Consider the following 19,166-nt stretch of genomic DNA (forward strand, 5'->3'; position numbering starts at 1 on the left):
ACCAGTGCATTTATCACCTAAAAACTACCACCCAGGATCCCCATAATTGTTTGCAGCTCTGAAACCAAGCTCTTTAAAGTAACAAATATACAATCACTGGTTTATACTTTATTTTCTTTGCATGTAACTGTTATGAATACATGACCAACTGTACTTTTAGCTTGTCACAGCAGTTTAACTTAATTTAAAAAGTACTCTTACAGCAGAGTAGGAATGTCCACATAGGGAGCTGTAACAGTATAAACCAAATGTATATACAAGCCCACAGTAGACGTAGAATGTGCTGAACCTACCTGTAGTGGTGTTTGTTACTATTATTACACTGGAACAGAAAAGCTGCTATATCACTAGTATCCTTTCATAACTGGTTAAAAAAAAATAAACCAGTTTCTCGTCTTAAAATTTTCCCTAAAATAGTACTGTATACTAAAATCACTATAATATCTTGTAATGGACTTAGTTATCAAATACAAATTTACAGACATTTGATCTGTAACAGCATTGGCGGACTTCAGGATGAAGGGAAGCAACAGTGCGTCCCTTCAACCTGGTTCTGCAGCATCTGTATAGATCAGGCACTTTGTTAGGGCATTTTGCCACTTACGTAAGTTGATTCGATCAGCTATTATATAAAAGTGCCAAAAAAGACCCACTAAAATACCCGATCTATACAGATGTTGGGAAAGCTGGGTCCAAAGCACGTTTCCCGCCCCCCCGCCAATTCTTCTAAGCAGGCTAAATGAGGACCTACTAACTTCTCATATTAAAAAAACAGGAATACCATATTTATTCACATACCACACACTGATTTGGGGGAAAAGGTCGTTTCCAAAATTGGGGTCCATGTTTTAAGCAAGGAAGCTGTTTTTTCTTCACTGGAACAAAAGCATAGGAAGGCAATGCTACAAAATGGAGTCTCTTGTAGCACTGGAGTCTCTCTCATGCAGCAAGCAAGAGTGATGGAGAATAGTGCTTAACTCATTCATAGCCACTCGCAAACTGGCAACAGTTGCTGGCTGAGCAGCTGAAAAGCTATGTCCAGTTTAAGAGCAGGGATGAGAGGGCTAACATTGAACTCAATCCCTCCAGTCTTTTGTCCCATCTTGCAGTGCTGCCTTCTTATGAAAAAGGCCAGCTCTAGACTACTCTGCTGCCCCCAAGTCAGGTTCTTATGGGGAGGGGGATCGTACTTTGCATAAAAATACTTTTTAAATTTAAAACAGATCATCAGTGTACCAAATTTTCATGCATATATAGTCATTACTCCAACTCAATTTGTACTCCAGTTCAATTCATTCAGATAATTTCCAAGGTCTCTTATGGTGTACTGATATAAGCTGTCAATAATGCATCTACCTCTGAATGTTACAACCTGGGGGACAACAGAGATTCACGGTATGTGGACCAGTTGCAGAGATCTAGTAGTGCATACGTTACACTTAATAACATACATGCAATACACAAACAAGTTAGTGAGAGTGAATGACTGAATAATAGTCTTAAGTCTGGATTTTCTTTTCCTTTTAGTCCATATCAGACTTTTACTGTTTAAAGTAATCAGCTTAAAACTCAAATTATTTTAATTACAGGTTCTCTTTGATGGTACCAACATTTTTACTAACTTCATATGGCTGCTATCTATTCTTATGAAGGTTCCATGACAGCTGCTTTGCCTGCCATAACCATATTTCCTTCTAGAATACGCATGTGTCAAGTAAGGCTGCAGCCAAATGGCTTGAGAGCCATGTGATGCTTCAGATGACTCCACTCTGAGGGGCAGGGAGGCAAAAAATCATTCCCATATCATGCCAGTTAAAGCCCGTATCAGCCACTCCACTACATGTAAATAAATCTGACTTATAATCAGAACATATTTCCAATTCTCACAGCAATCATTTAAATATACAAATACAAGCTTTCAAGTAACATGTTTCAAATTGTAATGCAAACACCACAAACACCATAAGCAAGACAGAAAATTCAGACAATTACCACGTTGTCTATTGCTGCAAGAGTTTTTGCAGGATTCTTTGGAAGCTTTTCTCAAGATAGGTTTTGGAAGATTAATTATTTGAAATGTGTTAATAAGTTTCACTACATTTAATAAATAGACAATTACTGGTTCTCTTCCAGTCCCATCAGATTGATGGTTAACCACTGCACTCTTCTAAAAATAAAAAGATAATTCTGTACAAGAAAAACAGTACTCTCAAAACCTTTACACACCTCCGTCTCTCCCTGACCTCTGATGTTGAGGATACAGTGCCAGAAGTAGCCGTAGTCACAGTTGTGGAAGTGGCTGTAGCATTTACAACAGATGGTGCAACAGGAACGGTCACTGCTGTAGGAACATTGTCCTTTTCTTTCTCAGAACTATCCTCAGCCCACAAACGATTTGAGGTACTATAGCATCATAAGCAGCAGCACAAAAGAGAGAAAAGGAAACAGCTAAACAAATAAAGCACTTTACTAAACAGCTAACAACATGCAACTTGAGGAATGGATTTTTTTTTTTAAAAGGTAAACATACGCGAGATGCGTCTCCACTGTAACATATAAAGCTCATGTAGAGCTACAGGATTGAAGAAATTTAAAAATCAAGTAATATTGTACCTTTGTGGGGTTTTAAAAAATATATTCTTTGTCCTTCTGACTTGAATGCTTTCTTTGCCAGACATGCAAATCTGTCACTTCATAGCAAAAGCCATTCACAATGTTTTTGAGCCAAATGGTATAAGTTAAAAAAAATGGGAAAATTAAAAAATCCACAGCCCCATGACCTACTGAACAAAAAACGCATGCACATACATAAGCACACAGTAGGCCTGACCAAAAAAACAAAAAAAAGTGTGCTGATGCCCTTACCTGCTTTGTAAGCTTACTGAAGTAGAACCCGTTGTAACCTTTGTAGTAGTGTTTGCGCTAGTAAGCAGGGGTTTCTGAAGCCCAGCTGGAGAGGTAACTGTTGGCGCTGCCGTAGTAGTTGGAACACTAGAGCTAATCAAGTCATCTTGTCTTCTACCAAAGGAGCCACTGAAGGAGAAAATTACATAATATATATGTCATGTGCATCTTTTATTGTTCATTAAAAGACCATAAAGGTATAAATTACCTTTATGGTTCCTTCTTGCCAATGCTGCTTCTCCTGATCAAGCCATATTTAAACAGAATTCCATCTTTAGTTTCCTTGACTGAGATCCTATTTGTGCTTCCACTGCTGTCCTCTGGAAGTCACCTTTTATACTGTAATCAGGGCTCATGGTAGAAGTGATCTCTTTTATTAGTGATCTCTTTTATTAGACCGACAAGATTTTTGTAAAAAAAAATTCTTTAATTGCCAGCTTTCGGGAGCAAATGCCCTTCATTAGGCACCGGAGAATAGATTTTAAAAGTTCTCCAGGGTAGAAATGAAAGTCCGTATTTCATAGGATTTCACAGAGGAGTCAATAGATGGAAAGCTCTTCTGGGCAGGCAGTTCTTGCAATTAAAGAATTTTTTTTTGCAACGATCTTGTTGGTCTAATAAAAGATATCACCTCTACCATGAGCCCTGATTGTTTTTGTCTTCTAGACCAATATGGCTAAAACCCGGATAACATTTAATACTGAATATTCATTCTCCTACTCAGAAAGGTCTGGAACCACTGGGTGTCACTAACCACAATGTGTGGATGAATGGTAGTGGCCAAATACCTCATCTATTTTACCACCATCACCTTATTTTCACACTGTGACCCCTCTCTATAGCTCTTCATAATGATATAGACTCCAGAAAATGCAGAATGCTGCTGCACAGCTTTTATTGACAGGGCCAATATTAAATTCCCTTTTTTTCAAAATACATTGCGCTTGTTTGAAAGCTCTCTGGATTTTCTTCTCTCAGAAAGATCAGAATCATAAAAAATTTGGGTTGGAGGGACCTCAGATGGTCATCTAGTCCAACCCTCTGCTTAAAGCAGGACCAGCCCCAACTATACCATCCCAATTATTATGCTACCCTAATACCTTTCCTGTCCATCTTCACTCTTCTGAGAATGGAGGAGAGTGATATCTACACTATGTCAATCGGCTCTGTAATTTCAATTCTGCATGATAGGACTGGAAGTGCTATGATCATAGGCATATTTCTATGCCTATATTTAACACCAGCAATGGCACAGACTGCTCAGATTGTTAACCACATTACTAACTACAAAACAACTGCATACATGATGACCAACTTGCCATCACTACTCTGAATTCTGGGCTCTTGTTGCTAGGATTATAAAATGGCACATAAAACAGCCTGTTATAAGAACAAACTTGTACAAGAAAAGAAGTATACTGATGTATGCCAAATTCAGAAATTTACATGCTATTTCTCAAACCACAGCAATACAGGAATTACCAGTATGTTTTTACTGCCCCTTTAAGTTAACCAAATGATGCAAAGGAAATAGAAGGAGCCAGAATTGCTTAACTAAAATACACTTAGCTTGGGAGAACTCCCAATTGTTATGGAACTTGCATATTCAGATCCTAGCCAGGCTAGATCAAGGCAGATGTAAAAAAACATAGGAACATTTTGGGACTGCTGTGAAGTGCCACAAGTATCACACTGCTTTAAAGTCATGTTGACCCTGAGGACACAAAATTGTCTTGGATGTTCAAGTGACATAATAAGAACCAGGCTCCAGGAAAACATCACAATCCCCACCACAGCCAGATCAGTAGAGAAAATGGGTAATAAAAGAAAAAGGTTTCCAGCTTTAAATAAATATGCATAGCATCATGTTGCGTCAGGAGACCCAATAATAAAAAACATCATTTATTTTTGTCCCTTCCTTGTATCCTCTCTTCTGTTGAATCATTAACTCAGCCTTTTAAAAATTAAACTAACAACAGTATTAATTTAATTCTGTATGTGCCCAAGTACCAAAGTCATATTTTAATGTCACTCTTTTTCCCTTCCCATGTTCAGTGAATGCTGCTCCCTCAGTAGCTATATCCTGTCCTAAATTATATTGTAAGAAACATCTTAGCTCAGAAAAAAATGCCTTACAGGATGTGTTAAGCCCTGCATAAGTTAATTAATCTGCTCACTAGTAGTAGACAGAAAACCCTACCGAAAACTACCTGTAATATAGAAGATAAGGGGCCTTTTATACTGAACACCAAATTTCCAAAAAATTTGAAATTTTATTAGATTTGTTAGGCGTCTTAGACAAATAAAGTACTACATTAATAAAGATATATGCCCAAGACATAATGTAACCAGTGAGTACTTGTTAAGATACTAGACCAGAATCAGGCAATCCCCAGCATGGGTGCCAGAACATGGCATGCAACGGTATTTTGTTTGGTACACACACCTCTGGGCAGACAGCAGGGAAAGGGCCAGGGCTGTGCTGCCACAACAAAGATTGGGCCTCTTGCATCTCCCTCACCATCCACCCATGGCATGCCAACATCTTAGAAGTCAAAGTTGTGGATGTTTATAGCATTCTGGCCAAATACGTTGCTGACTCCTGTACTAGACAGTGGGTGAAATATTCAGAGTACCTAAATAACAAAGGAACCCACGTCCCATTTTTAAGCACAAGTCTCATTGTCTACAGCCACCTTGCAAGTAAGTCTTTGGAAAATGTTCTCTTCTGGCAGTAAGAACAAATCACCAAGAATGAAGATATATTTCAAAGTACTATATATGAAGAAGATATAGAAAAAGCTGATGGCACTCCATTTCAAGAATAACAGAAAATTAGGATTTCTACAGTAACAGATGGAACAAAATTGCTCATGCAACCTGAACTAACATTTCTCCAAAATAATAACAAGTCTTAAAACAAAGATTGCTCAGTGTTATTTAAAGAAGTTATAATTTTTTGGAATTTGCTTTTAGGAAAACATCACAAATGTCTTCCAAGTCTTGTAGTCAAATTATTCCATACTGTGGAACCACTCATTCAGTGACAGAGAAGAATTAAAGGGTGTGATGCACACAAAAAACTGCCCCATGTGCATGTTCAGGTCTTTTAGCGTACTGCTAAGTCTTTTTACTTATACATTACATCAGCAGTGCTCAAGCTTTTAGCCCCACAAGCCAAATGAGCAGAATAGGGCTAGTCTGTGTGCTGGATTGAGCCCTCTGGGCCCAGCCAGGTACTTGCAGAACCTCAGCTGGCCTCCAAACGTTAGATTCAGGTCCTGCACTAGCCCCCCGTGCTCAGATTTGAGCCTATGCTGCCCCTACCCAGCCTTGCATGCCAAAATCAGGCAACCAGTTTAGCATGCAGAACGTAGGGCTCCCTCAGGATCCTGAAATTTGGCAGCCAGGGGTGTGAAAGGGAGGCACTGCTTCCAGACACCAAATTTTCAGACTTGCATGCGTGACAACACAGCACTGGGGCCAGATCTGGCTGGGGGATAAGCACTGCTGTATTACATTCAAATACCAAGAACAGTCCCACCAACATCAATAACTGATCAGAGTAAAATTAATCATGGGATTGAACTAGAAGACCTCTGAGAGTCTAATTGCCAAGTTTGCAGGTTCTGAACCCTTCTGAGATTTTTGTGAAATGGGTACTATACATATATTTCAAACAGAATCAACCATCAGTCATACGAAAATCACTAAGTGCCATATCCTGAGAAAAGAAGCCCACAGACTACACACTGTGAGGCTTGAAGCAATGCTTAATTTTAAAAGCACATGTTCCCTTGGACAAAAGCTCTGCCAAGTCAACATTTGGAGAGAAGGCACATAATGGGACGGGCATTTTTTCCACTTAGGTCTTAAAAGGCAGAAGCTTTTTTAATTCCAACAGTTAAAGTCACTTTCAGCTGTTGAACAAAACTGGGAAATTTCAGACAAATCTCAAATGCATTATTTACTATCACTCCTACTTTGCACTGTCCACCTCAAATAGATTTGTAAGTCTATACAAATTAGTAGTCAGCCTATAAAACAAGCAACATTCATTCTTTTAATAAATAAAATAAGTCTCAATGCACACCTGGCAAAGTTGTTTTAACTTCTATTTCTTCACTAGTAGCATCAGCTTTGTTATCACAGGCTATGAAACTACAAATGTAAAACTGCCTATATAGCGTACTGGTAATTGCAGTGCCTCAGGCCAAAGTTAACCCACATACTTATCTTATTGAAAATTCCACCCAAAGATTGCCATACCTTCTTTGATAACTTGCATTCTGTGATGTAGGGCCTTCATTCAAAGTGTTCTTCTTGACATCATCTTCCCATTTTCTTCTCGTGTAAGAACCACTACTACGTATTGAGCTAGCAGATGAGTCCCTGTAAAAAGATTGCATTTTTGCAAACATTTACGTTAAAAATAGTTTTGTTAGTTTCTTTGGAGAATGCTAAACACTAGAAAGAAAAAGAAGAGAATTGGGATGCAAGAATTACGTGAAAAGGTAAAGACATGAATAAAGGAATTCAATATAATTAGGCATTCTGAAACGTTCTATACATAAAGTACTAATGTCCAGCCATGTTATGACTGAACACCAAAAAAAAAAAAAAGATTGAAGGAATCTAGGGGAGTGAAAAGAATCCATGATTATCTCATTAATAATCAGCATGTATATGCTGACATCACTGACAAGAGCAAGAATCTCTAATACTGATATTCAGGAGTGTGAAACAGAGAACTAGTAACTCTACTAAAGAACTAGTCTCACAGCATCTCTCATTCCTGACAGTAATTTCCTAGCTCAAAAGCTGCTTGGCTCTGTCAGGTAGTGAAAGCCCAGAATAGTATGCAACATGACCCACAAAAGCTACTTTAGAGGCCTAATCTGTACTGTAACCTACAACTACTTTAGTTCCTAGGTAGTTCCAGCAGTTTGTAGGAAGTAAGAACTCCACCAAAGCAAGCCAACTGCAAAAATAACTTTACTATGGGAAAAAAGAACAGATACATTTCAACAAAGTATAAAATAAAAAAAATTTTAAAAAATTGAGAAAAAATTGAAAAAAAATCCATCAACTTTGAGCTAAGAACAAGTAGAAGTGTAGAGAAAGTGGGGGAAGGAGAGAAAATGACATCTGGAAATGATATACTAGGTACCTCACATTCCCCATGACAGAATTTATCCCTAAAAATCACTCACTTCTTACTACAAAATGGTATTTTTTTTCTCTTAAAAAAACTTTTTTAGCTCTTATGTTGTTGTATAGAATCTTAAGAATGTAAACCACATCAGCTAAAGGTACAGCTCCTGATGCTCAAGAGAGATATAAACTGCCCTATTCTTAATGAAAGCCTTTTTAACAGCATAATTTTGCTGTTACAGAGTATGGCATTATGCAAAGATATCAAAGAATTCCAATTTTTTTGTAAAATTTGCCATTCTACTGTAGCCGTCCATGGCATTGTGTCTAGCTCTATTAACTATTAGGTCTTGCCTGGAGGAACCGCATCCTTTGTAGATTTGTTCCAATAGGAAGCTATATGAATTGCAGAATACCATCTATGAACTATTCTCTGGAGCCAGAGAGCCAGTACTCTTTGGAAGAGCTGGTGTTCAGCTTGCTGACAGAGAAGGTAGTGGGGAGCTGAAGTTAAGGAAATTTCAGAAACCACAGCTTTACTTCAGTAAGTTGCTGGGCTGGATTGTAGGAATCAGTGGACTCACTTCTACGTGGAGAGTGATCAGACTAAATGATGGATTTTAACCAGCCCTTCTTCCTTGAGACTTTAAATATATAATGAGCATGCCTGTGGAACAATACAGTAGAGGCAGACACAACCAAGCAAATAAACATCCGACACAGCAACAAGCTGCCCCATCCTGCCAGGTAGGGGGAAAGCAAGCAAAGGACATTCTGTTGTTGCTGGTCGGTTGATACTGCAACTGCCAAGGCAAATGAGACCAGGCAGCAGGAAAACATAACAAAAATATTCCATTGCTGCAATAATCTTTGCAAAATTAGTTGATGTCTTTAGCAGCAATGAGTATTTTCCACTAAGAGCTATGGGTGTGGCTATTTAGTGGTGTTTAAGATGTGTATAAACAAATATTTCATTGATATAGAGAGCAAAGGTGTCAAACTCATCCCATCAGCTAAGGCTGAATCTAGACAGGGAGGTTACTTTTCAGGCCAGATTTGCCCCAGGCCACAGGAGGGTGGGAACAGGTCCAGTAGGGACAGTGGTGGGTGCAGTAGGGACAGAATCAGTAAGGAAAACAGTGATGGGACAGGGAGAGTAAGGCTGTCAGCATAGCCCTCGCTTGTCATCCTGCCACTGATGGCCCTGTCCACCAGGGCCTAGAAGCCCCAGATTCTGTGACAGGCCACCCCATCCCCCCAGGGTAGACCACCAGGCTAGATGAAGCAGCACCACGGACTGGATCCAGGCCTCAGTCTTTATGTCTGATGCTCCGATACAGAATAAATGAATACTGAAGCAGAATTTGGTCCCCTTGGGCTGTACAGTGAGTCCAGATTATAAATTACAACGAAATATTTCTCTCTGTCAAGATTAAATCAATGCAGGAGGCTTGTTCTGGGTGAAGTCTCAAAGAATAAAATCAAAATAAAAAGACAAACATTGTTAAAAACAAACCAATAGTAACTAAGTGATTTCAGCATGAAAGGAAGAATGCCATACCTCCAAAGGATAGGAAGCCTAAACAGCTTCAGCCACATGTCCTTAAAAAAAATAAAAGCTTTTCAAGAACTGGCCAACTCAAATAAGAGATGCTCCAAAAAGAAAACAAAGTTGAAGGGAGAAAGATAGCTTAAATGCTCCTTTTTCAAAACAGATTCTGCCATCCAGAGACTGAATTTAAGCAACAGCGCTTTAAAAATGTAAGAAAAGTCATGTGTTTGCCTTCTGCATGTTGTAAACCGAAACCTTCCATTTCAGTAGAAACCACTTGATATTATAAGTAGCGACATGACCTTTCAAGTGCAGGCTTTTCAGCTAATAGAAAGAGATGTACAATTAGAGAACCATTTAGATATGGTCTTTCCAATGATTTCATTGGGGCAAATACTTAGGTGGCCTTCTTGAGGCCTTTAGTGTGTTCCACACATTAATCCAAGGATTTCATAGACATTAGGGCTGGAAGGGATCTTGGAAGATCGAGTCCAGCCGCCTGCCCCAGGGGCAGGAAGTCAGCTGGGGTCAAAGGATCCCAGCAAGATAAATGTCCAGATGTTTCTTAAAAGGAGTCCACAGAAGGTGCTTGCACCACCTCTGGAGGCAGTCTGTTCCACGCCTTGGGGGCTTGGACAGGAAAGAAGTTTTTCCTTATATCCAGCCTGAAATGGTCTTGGAGTTTGTGACCGTTTGACCTTGTCATCCCTTGGGGCACTCTGGTGAACAGGCGTTCCCCCATAACCTGATGTACACCCCTTAAGTACTTATAGGCAGCCACCAGGTGCCCCCTGAGCCTGCGCTTTTCCAGGCTGAAGAGTCCCATGGCTCTCAGCCTCTCTTCATAAGGCCTGTTCTCTTGCCCTCTGATCATGTGCATGGCTCTCCTCTGGACTCTCGCAAGCTTCTCCACATCCTTTTTTAATTGTGGAGCCCAGAATTGGATGCAGAACTCCAGCTGCAGCCTGACCAAGGTCGAGTACAGTGAAAGGATGACATCCTGAGATTTGATTAAGAAGCATCTATGGATGCAAGCCAGAGTTTTGCTTGATTTATCAGCTGCAACATTGAGGATCTTCAAACAAAGTGGACAAGTGACTGTGGAAGACAGTGCAAGAAAAAAGAGCTGGGCAAGTGCACCAAACACTAAGTGAAACTTTTAAGCACCCAAAAGTTTAACTCAAATTAAACGAAAAAGACTAAAAAAATTAGTAGTCACAGATTGAGGACCTGGAAGGGCCTTGGCGTCTAATCTCCGCTACTTTGAAGGATCCTGCAGCTCTTGAATTAGGATTCCATTCTCTTGGGAGATAGAAGCCAGAGACTCAGGAGTGAAATACCTTTGCAGATAATTGCTCTAAATATTTTTCTTTTTTTTGCTTGGGCTGAAAAAGGGCAATGATGTGCAAGCAATACGTGGGAGAGGATATCATAAAAAGAATGAAAACAGAATTTTCAGGCACAGCACGAAGTGTTTGAAGACTAAACTACAAAAAAGATAGTATTCCTTTTATGCTTGGCCTTCTAGACTAAAGAGAAGAGAGAGCTAAATAGAAACGAATTACTAAGACTTTAAACAGAGTCAAGAATGCAGGCTCTAATTGCAGGCAAGGCAACCCCAATAAAAGTTTTTATAAGGCAAGTTAAGTTTTTTAGATTGTCTGGTTGGCTGTAAAATTCTGTCTTCTAAAATTGTCTGCAAAAATAGAATCCCAGAAGAGCTGGACCCATATATTCTGCCACACATGATCCTTTCAAAATGAAGACAGAATATATCACCCTAATTTTACATTGGTGGAAAAAGATCAGAATCTATTAAGCTGATCAGATCAAATGCAAGGAAAGAGAAAGTACCTGTGCCAGCAATAAAATTGTTTATATCATTATAATTTAAGGGGTTTTGGTAACTACTGGGCGCATCTACTTGAGACACTACTGCACAGTAGCGTTGGCAGACACTATCCATGATGCAATGATACTGTGCATTAGTAACGAGCTCACTGCTACTGTAGTGTAGTAGCCTCTGAAAAAAAACCCATGGGGGGATGCTTATGCACATACTAAGTGACTATGCAGTCTGCTGCTCACGTAGACATGGCCACTGTTTCAATATTACCGAACAAAAACATTTGATAACATTGTTAAATATTTGTATAGGCATGACAACCTTGAAAGCAATGCCCACATGATTAACCTTCTAGATGCATAAATTGATACCCTTAAGAATTTTTTGCAAAGTGGCAAAAAAATCTGAAGGTAATAATATTTTCTGGGTAAATTTGAAGCCCACCTCCCACTGGAAAAAAAATGAGACTCTCTAAGCTGAATGTACACTCAGGTAACTTCACAAACAGGACATTACTCCTTTGGAGTCTGCTACTGTTAATATGGGAGTGAAAAAATAAGGCAAAAGCACTTGCACAGGCAAAATCAGTAGCCATATCAGCAGCAACTATGAGCAAGACTGCAGCTGTAGTGATATTATGCTAGTATGGGCATGAATCATCACATCTGCATCCGTGGCATGAAAAGTCAACTTTGAAACTCATCTTGCCCGAGTACCATATTTAACAAGTTATTTCTGGCACTGTTAACTGCTGAAATATACCATATTTACTCAAATACAAGACAAGATTTTTTTTACCCAATCAGCACAGGGGAAAAAAATCTCCTCATCTTACATTCACAAAAGATGAAACCTCATTAAATACACAGCCCATCATTGAACTGCTGTCAAAAGCAGCATGTGCTCAGTAAGTAAAACCACCTACAAAAGTTGATTCATGCACTGAGTATGATTATAAAACACATGAACTATATTAGGCAAACATACTGATGGGAACTTACCACTAGAACAGGTTAGTACAGCTCCTATATCTGAATAAGATATATGGTATTACCCACTGCACACAGTCCTCCTCCCCAGTGCCAATTACAAGTCATGGTGAGCCACAACAATGAATACATTTCAACTTCCTCTTCACTCCCAGAGGAAGTGGAGCTGAACCTTTCTTTCCCATTTCCAATATTTCTGTTTCTTCACCTGCCTTAAATGTCTGGCAAACATTAAACAGGGCTCCAAACATTTCACCCATAGTCTTTCTGCCACTCCTCCCTCTCTCAGCATGTGGCACATGATGGCTCTGACCTCCATGAAGTAGAGCTGGACTAGGCTGCCTTGCACATCATCTGCATATAAATTTCAGGAGGATCCCAAGACTTGTAATAAGAACACCTGGTTTCAGCCATGAGTGGGGGGCTAACTAGCACATGGATCCTTTCTGGGAAGGTGGGGGGAAGAGACATTCTGGAATACACATACTGAGCAGTGCTGAGCTGTGGAGTCACCATGGATTGAAAGGCAGTTGACTGGTGGGGCCAAGCTCAGTGAACTATATGGCAAATCACAAGTCTTTTGGTTTTGTATTATATACAAGTAGGTATAAAAGTGCTTCTGAAAAGTGTGTTTGTGGAGTACCTGTGCTAAAACTTGCGGCAGTTTCAAAATATGCAAAAATGCATAAATTCTGCATGAATTAGGTCTATGGGTACCCACAGTAATTTTACTATACGTAATTTACTACAGATATGTTTATTTCATAGTCAGTGGCTGCATCTACATATGTCATTAAGGTGATGTGATAAACTCCGATGCAAATTCAGCCAGAATTAGCTCCTCCCAGGTGCAGTGTCTGCATGTCTGCTTGGGACTGCAGCAGTTTGAGCTGGGGCAGTGCAGCCCCAGGTTGGCAGAGAGCCTGGGGAGTGAACCCCAGGCTCCAAGTGGCAATATCAGTTGGCAGAGGGGCTGGCAGGGATACAAGGGTGCTAATGTGCAGGCACCAGGCAGCCTCAGCACTTCAGCACCCTTGTTACCATCTACACATGTGTTTGAGTGCACATAATTACTCTGCTGTAAGATAGTACTGTCCTATGGCACAGTTAGTTAATTTACTGTGCCTGAATACTAGTACACCTATAGACAGGGACACTTTACTGGGGAGCTAATTAGTCAACTCCACAGTAAAGTGCATGTGTAGATGTACTCTGCGTTTTTAAATCTGCATCTTACTTCCATGTGCCTAGGGAGATTAGGGTCTAACAGTAAGTTGGGGGAACAGAGGGAGACCTGACTCCCCAGATTTATTTTCCCCACTGTAGCAGCAGAAGGGGGACAAATTCAAGGCAAATTTCCAAAAATTAGATTGTATACCCAAGAAAGTTATAACAAATTTTCTGGATATGGAATTGAATTATTGGAGGGTTGGCTTATATTCAAGGTCATCTTATATTTGGTTAAATATGGTAGATACTACTTTTACTTGTGCAAGACAAGATTACACTCTTGGTAGTGTAAATCTTCAAGTTTTCCCCAAAAGGCGTCTGTCCATTGCTTTTTAAGAAAGGAATATGCTGTCATTTACTGATATTCTGTTCTGAGGCAATAAAACAGCAGCATTCTTGTAACTGCAATGTTACCCATCTGAAAGAATAGAAGGGACAGAAACGCTTTGGACTGAACAACCCAGAACTTTTTTGCATTAAGTTTGGCTAGACTTCTCTCTCAGAAATCCAGGGACCAGTTTCTAAGAAATTTTGAAGTAAAACTGTACGTATATTTATACACAAGTTATAATTTGAGAGTCACCTGTTCTCTTTCTCATCTATGTCAGATGTACTGGCCAATCGCCTTGGTATTGTAGGTGCAACATATGCAAGTCTAGTTCCTTTACCATCCTTCTCCTGCAAAAGACAAATATTTTTTAGGAGTGAAAAATAGCTGTGTAGATGGTCGCAAGTGATGTTAAAAGTGAAAATAAAGTTTGTTAAACAGCTGCTAATTATAGTGCCATCCGTTGAGAATTTTTTTTGGCCAATTCCAGTTAGATTTTTCCAGGTTAAACTGTGGAATTGGCTCCAATCAGAGGTTAAGAATAGCAAAGCACCACTGCGAGACCAGCAAACTCTTCAAAGCATCTAATAGTCTTAATTTTCTGCAGCATTTGATTTTCTGTTATTGGGACTCCAAAAAGGTTGGGTTTAAAATAGCAATGGCCAACTATATGTCTTTACACACTATAGTGGTATGGTGTTTTTCATAAATCTGTAAACATATTTAAATCAGCACTCTGTGCAAGAAGACATAAGTACTTGAAAAGGGAATGACTGGACTTAAGAAACCCAAAAGGGACAAAATAATTAGTTGCTCAAATACCCAAACAAGCTACGCAACTATTTTGGCACAATAATTCACGGTTTCATTATGCTCCCAAGAATAGGTGAATGAGGGGGTATAAAAAGCTTCCCTTTTGACTTCACTTACAGTACCCGTATGTAAGGGACAGAAACCATCACAGTTCTTAATGAAGTGCAAGCCTTGGGACCAGATAAACTGTTTTGCATGGGTTGAGATGTATGCCCTCCCTTTCCAAAGGTGGCTCAAAACTTGCAGTTCTGAAGCAGCTCTAACTCCTAGCTGTAACTGTAGCTTCATGCATCCATTCAATGCCTTTAATTTTTAAAGATTAAAAGCACTGTAACTGCTGTAATGAGGTAATCTTTAGGACTGCATATTACATTCAACTGACATCATAATTAACATTTACACTAACTGTATCAGTGGGTATTTTCAAATGTTTTATACTCTGAAAATTGATTACCTTTTCTTTGTTGTCTAATGAAGAGGAGAGCCTGGGGCTTGAAGCTGAACGCATGACACCTGTGGAGTCCTTTTCTTTCTGAGCTTCTTTGGAAGCTGTAATCTCTGCAAGTGCACCATAACTACCAGTCTTCCGAAGACCTAACCTCCAGGAAGCAGGAGATTCATCTTTTCTCTCTTCCTCTTTTGGAGAAACTTTGGTCGTTGAAGTTGGAAACTAAAGGTGAAAAAAAGACATACAAGTTTAAGACCCTTAATCCACACTAACTCTGATATTTCATTCAACACACAGTGCAAAATATGCTATTTTCAGTAAATGTACAAAAAATTGTGGGGGAGAGAGGGAGGAATGAAACAGCTTACACACCTCCTGGGTACGTTAATGACAAATAAATAGCTGGTAAAAGGAATACAACATTTTCTAACAGTTAGCTTTAAAAATCCACACTTTAACACACATTGTGATAATGGGGCAAACAAAAATTTACACACCATTTAAAACCATGCAATCTGGTATGAACAGTTTGATTAAATATGTTATTTTGCAACCTGAAAACAAAATCTTGTGCACACCAAAGTCTCACCATAGACTTTTCACCCTTACTGGGCACAAGAACAATGCCAGTTTTTCGCAAGCCCTGCCTCCATGATGTAGGATCTATTGACTCCACCACAGGCATGATAGGAGGAATGAAATCATACTAAAGCCAATTAAGACAAGACAAAGATAAAGAATGAAAGAATGGAAATGGCGGGGGAGGGAAGTTGTTTTAAAGTCACACATTTGAGTCCTTGTTCATGTATGCTGCTCATCGTTAAAGACCACAAAATATTTAAGAGAAGAAAACATTTTAATAACTTTAATGCTATCTGCCCATGCAGATGTACCTGAAGTAGCTTCATTACCAAGATACGATCAGTGTCACTGCAGTCCATGTACTACACAAGCCTATCAGGATCCTAGGGATGTACTTGATGGTTGAGATCCAACCAACATGCTACTGGCAACTGGGATAGTTTAAACCTACTCTGGGTAGGTGCAGAGTGAACATTTACCATTTCAGAAATAAATCTTGATATAGATATCTATAATCTATTATGTTATCAAAGTGCAACATACTGGGAGCGTACATTTCAAGAAAGTTCACTTGATCTATGGTACTGAAATTACAGCAAAACATGTGCCATGCTTTATACAGAAGAGGCTGGAACATTTGTACCCAAGTAGTTTGTAACCCACTTTGTTCATATAAGATTGCTGAATGAAAGACAAGCCCTTCTGCAAACAGCTGCACAAGGACTGTTGAGATGCTCCTGCTATTTGTTGCAGCTTGCAACTTCAAGGACACTACCCAAATCAGCTGGAGTTTATCAGTGGCCCCACACAGTTGATCAGGGAAGAGGCACCTTTTGGTGCCACCCTCCTTTCATATGACTTCAGACTCAAGGGATGAACGCTGCTGCTGTTCACACCCACTCTCCTGCTGAATTCAGCATGAGGGGAAAGGAGGATATGACTGGTAAAAGCACTCACGCCCTGAGACCTGGTACTATATAAAAAGTAGGAGCTCAGACCAGTGCTCACAAGCACCTGCACTAACTAGGCAGTAAGCTCAGAACTCATCCTGCACACACAGAACGGCTGAAGAGGGGATGTGGCCAGACCCTCCTCACCCTGCTCCCAGATCTACTGTTGCAGCTGTATACCATGGCATTAGGATTATCCTAATCCCTCAGATCTAGAGCAAAAAACTGCATCCTAACGCCATTAAGTAGTTAAAGTTTTCAGAGCCTTGTGGCAGTTGACGGACACAGTATAAAGCAGTGATTTTCAACCTTTTTTGTACTAGGACCCATTTGTAAACATTGACGGCCAGTGCCCCTCACTCCCAATCTGCTGCCCCCTTTCCCTAGGCCCGTCCCCCCAGCATGGGGGGCAGGGGGTCGGGGTGTGTGGGGCATGGGGAGCCCTAAACAACCCCTTGCAACCCCTGGAACTCTGTCTGCCTGCAAGGAAAAAGCCATGGTTTCCCCATTTTTTTCTCCTTAAAGGAGATGCCATTTTTTTAAAGTTTATTCATGACCCTTTCACATACTCTTGTGACCCATGGGTTATGAAACGTTGGTCAAAAGGGTCTGTATTTATTAGGGATATCTTCAGTTAACAATGTAAGAGAGATATTAGGGTGGGTGTCAAAGCAATGAAGCCTAGAGATGTTGTTGCAAGTTTGGAGCTTGAAGCAAAAAGACAGCAAAATTTGTTGAGGTGAGATGTGAAAGTTGGACAGTATTTAAGTCGGTCAGAATGGCCACCATGAGTAATGCACCCATCGTGTCAACTGAAAATGAATCTCTCAAAGAATTGTAGTTACTGGGTAGTAAAATGCACATTAAAATGTCCGTAGATATGGCAATTAATAATTGATACCAAACTAAAAAGTTTTTTTTTCTTTCAGTGGGGATAATCCCTTTTACTTTCTCAAAAGCCTTTCACAAATTTAAATCCTTTCAATCTCCATCTATACCGGCTCATTTCAGTTCTGCATTCTACCACTCTTCTCACATCAGGAATCAGTAGTAAGCAGTTTATAAAATGTAGGTTCTTTGTATCTTCTAAAAATGTTTAATTTACTCCAAACCTGCCTGTGTATAAGAATAGGGTCACACTGGGTCAGATCAATGGTCCATCAAGCCCTGTGTCCTGTCCCCAGTGGTGGCACTCTTTAAGGGAAGATCAAAGGAACATGAAATATCTAGGAGGACTTAATCTTCTGTCATACATTCCCTATTATCCACCATCAAAAGCAAGATGGCAGAACCATAACATAACCACATTTCGTATTTTTCAGCAACAGGTCACTTGTCCTAACTTGTTCAGAGTAAGTGATATAACCACATGTCTCAGTCCCTGAACAAGATTAGATTTAAGATTTCCCTCCATCTCTCACTACATATTTGTAGTTTGGCGGAAAGGCATACCATATTGATTAAAGCAGATATTGCATCTGTAATTCAAGAACTAGTGTTAAGCATATCAACTTTGAAAAAGCCAGAACAGCACCAGCACTTCATGGTCATTGGAAGAGGTGTGCCTATGTTAAACACAGCTTTGGTCTTTATATTCAGAGAATATCAACAATTTTTAAGGCACTGACCTAAAGGTTTATTCCTAGTAGGGCTGTCAAATGATTAAAATTTTTTATCGTGATTAGCTGTGTGATTAAAAAAAATTAGTCACAATTAATCATGATTTTAATCACACAGCTAAAAACTCAAAATTACGCAGATGCTTTGTATGGTTGGGGGTATGTTGGGGGGTGTGTGTGTGTGTGGGGGGGGGGAAATCTGTGAAAGGGTGGGGGGGCTGAGGATGGGTGTGCATGTAAGGTTTGGAGCCTGGGGAGGGGAGGGTCCCTGCATGACTTGGCAGGATGTGGGATACTGTAGGTCAGGAGTGAAGGGTAGTAGCAGGACTGTGGCTTGGGAGTGAGGGACAGAGACAGGGCATGGGCACATTACTGCCCACCTCACAATCATATTACAACCCCTGCTCACAGGTGTCCTCTTTTTTGAAACTGGAAATATGGTAACCCGACGGTAATGCAGCCTGACGGTGTGCAGAGCAGTGCCCAGAAGTTAAGTTTGTGGAGGGGAAAGGGTGAGGGAGGGGGTAGATTGAGGCCCCCATGCTGAGGGAAGGAGTGGGGCAGGGACAGGGGTGAATGGGGCCCCAGGACAGGTTGTGGGATGGAGCCACAGAAGGCCCATCCAGGGGTGCGAGGGACCACCTGACCCAGCCCTGAGACCCCATTCATCCCAGCCCCTGCCTCATTCCCTCCCTCACTGTGGGAGCCTCAATCTGCCCCCCACGCACCCCTTCCCCTCCACAGAGTTACC

General features: G+C 40.3%; 1 protein-coding gene across 4 annotated transcripts in view; it reads right to left on the reverse strand.

Annotated features, from left to right (window-relative positions):
* PPP1R12A (protein phosphatase 1 regulatory subunit 12A) overlaps positions 1-19,166 on the reverse strand; it is a 194,812-nt gene that overhangs the window by 47,247 nt on the left and 128,399 nt on the right. For 3 of the 4 annotated variants that reach the window (XM_090042594.1, XM_090042595.1, XM_090042596.1), the window contains exons 10-14: positions 15,271-15,486; positions 14,259-14,353; positions 7,174-7,296; positions 2,866-3,033; positions 2,227-2,403 (exon numbers count right to left, since the gene is read on the reverse strand). In XM_090042594.1, coding sequence (XP_089898720.1) covers positions 2,227-2,403; positions 2,866-3,033; positions 7,174-7,296; positions 14,259-14,353; positions 15,271-15,486 — 779 coding nt within the window. The remainder of the gene's footprint in view (positions 1-2,226; positions 2,404-2,865; positions 3,034-7,173; positions 7,297-14,258; positions 14,354-15,270; positions 15,487-19,166) is intronic. The other variant, XM_090042597.1, reaches the window with a different exon arrangement.

Source organism: Crocodylus siamensis, chromosome 4, assembly GCF_052110815.1.
Source record: "Crocodylus siamensis isolate JL-2025a chromosome 4, ASM5211081v1, whole genome shotgun sequence".
NCBI classification, from domain to species: domain Eukaryota; kingdom Metazoa; phylum Chordata; order Crocodylia; family Crocodylidae; genus Crocodylus; species Crocodylus siamensis.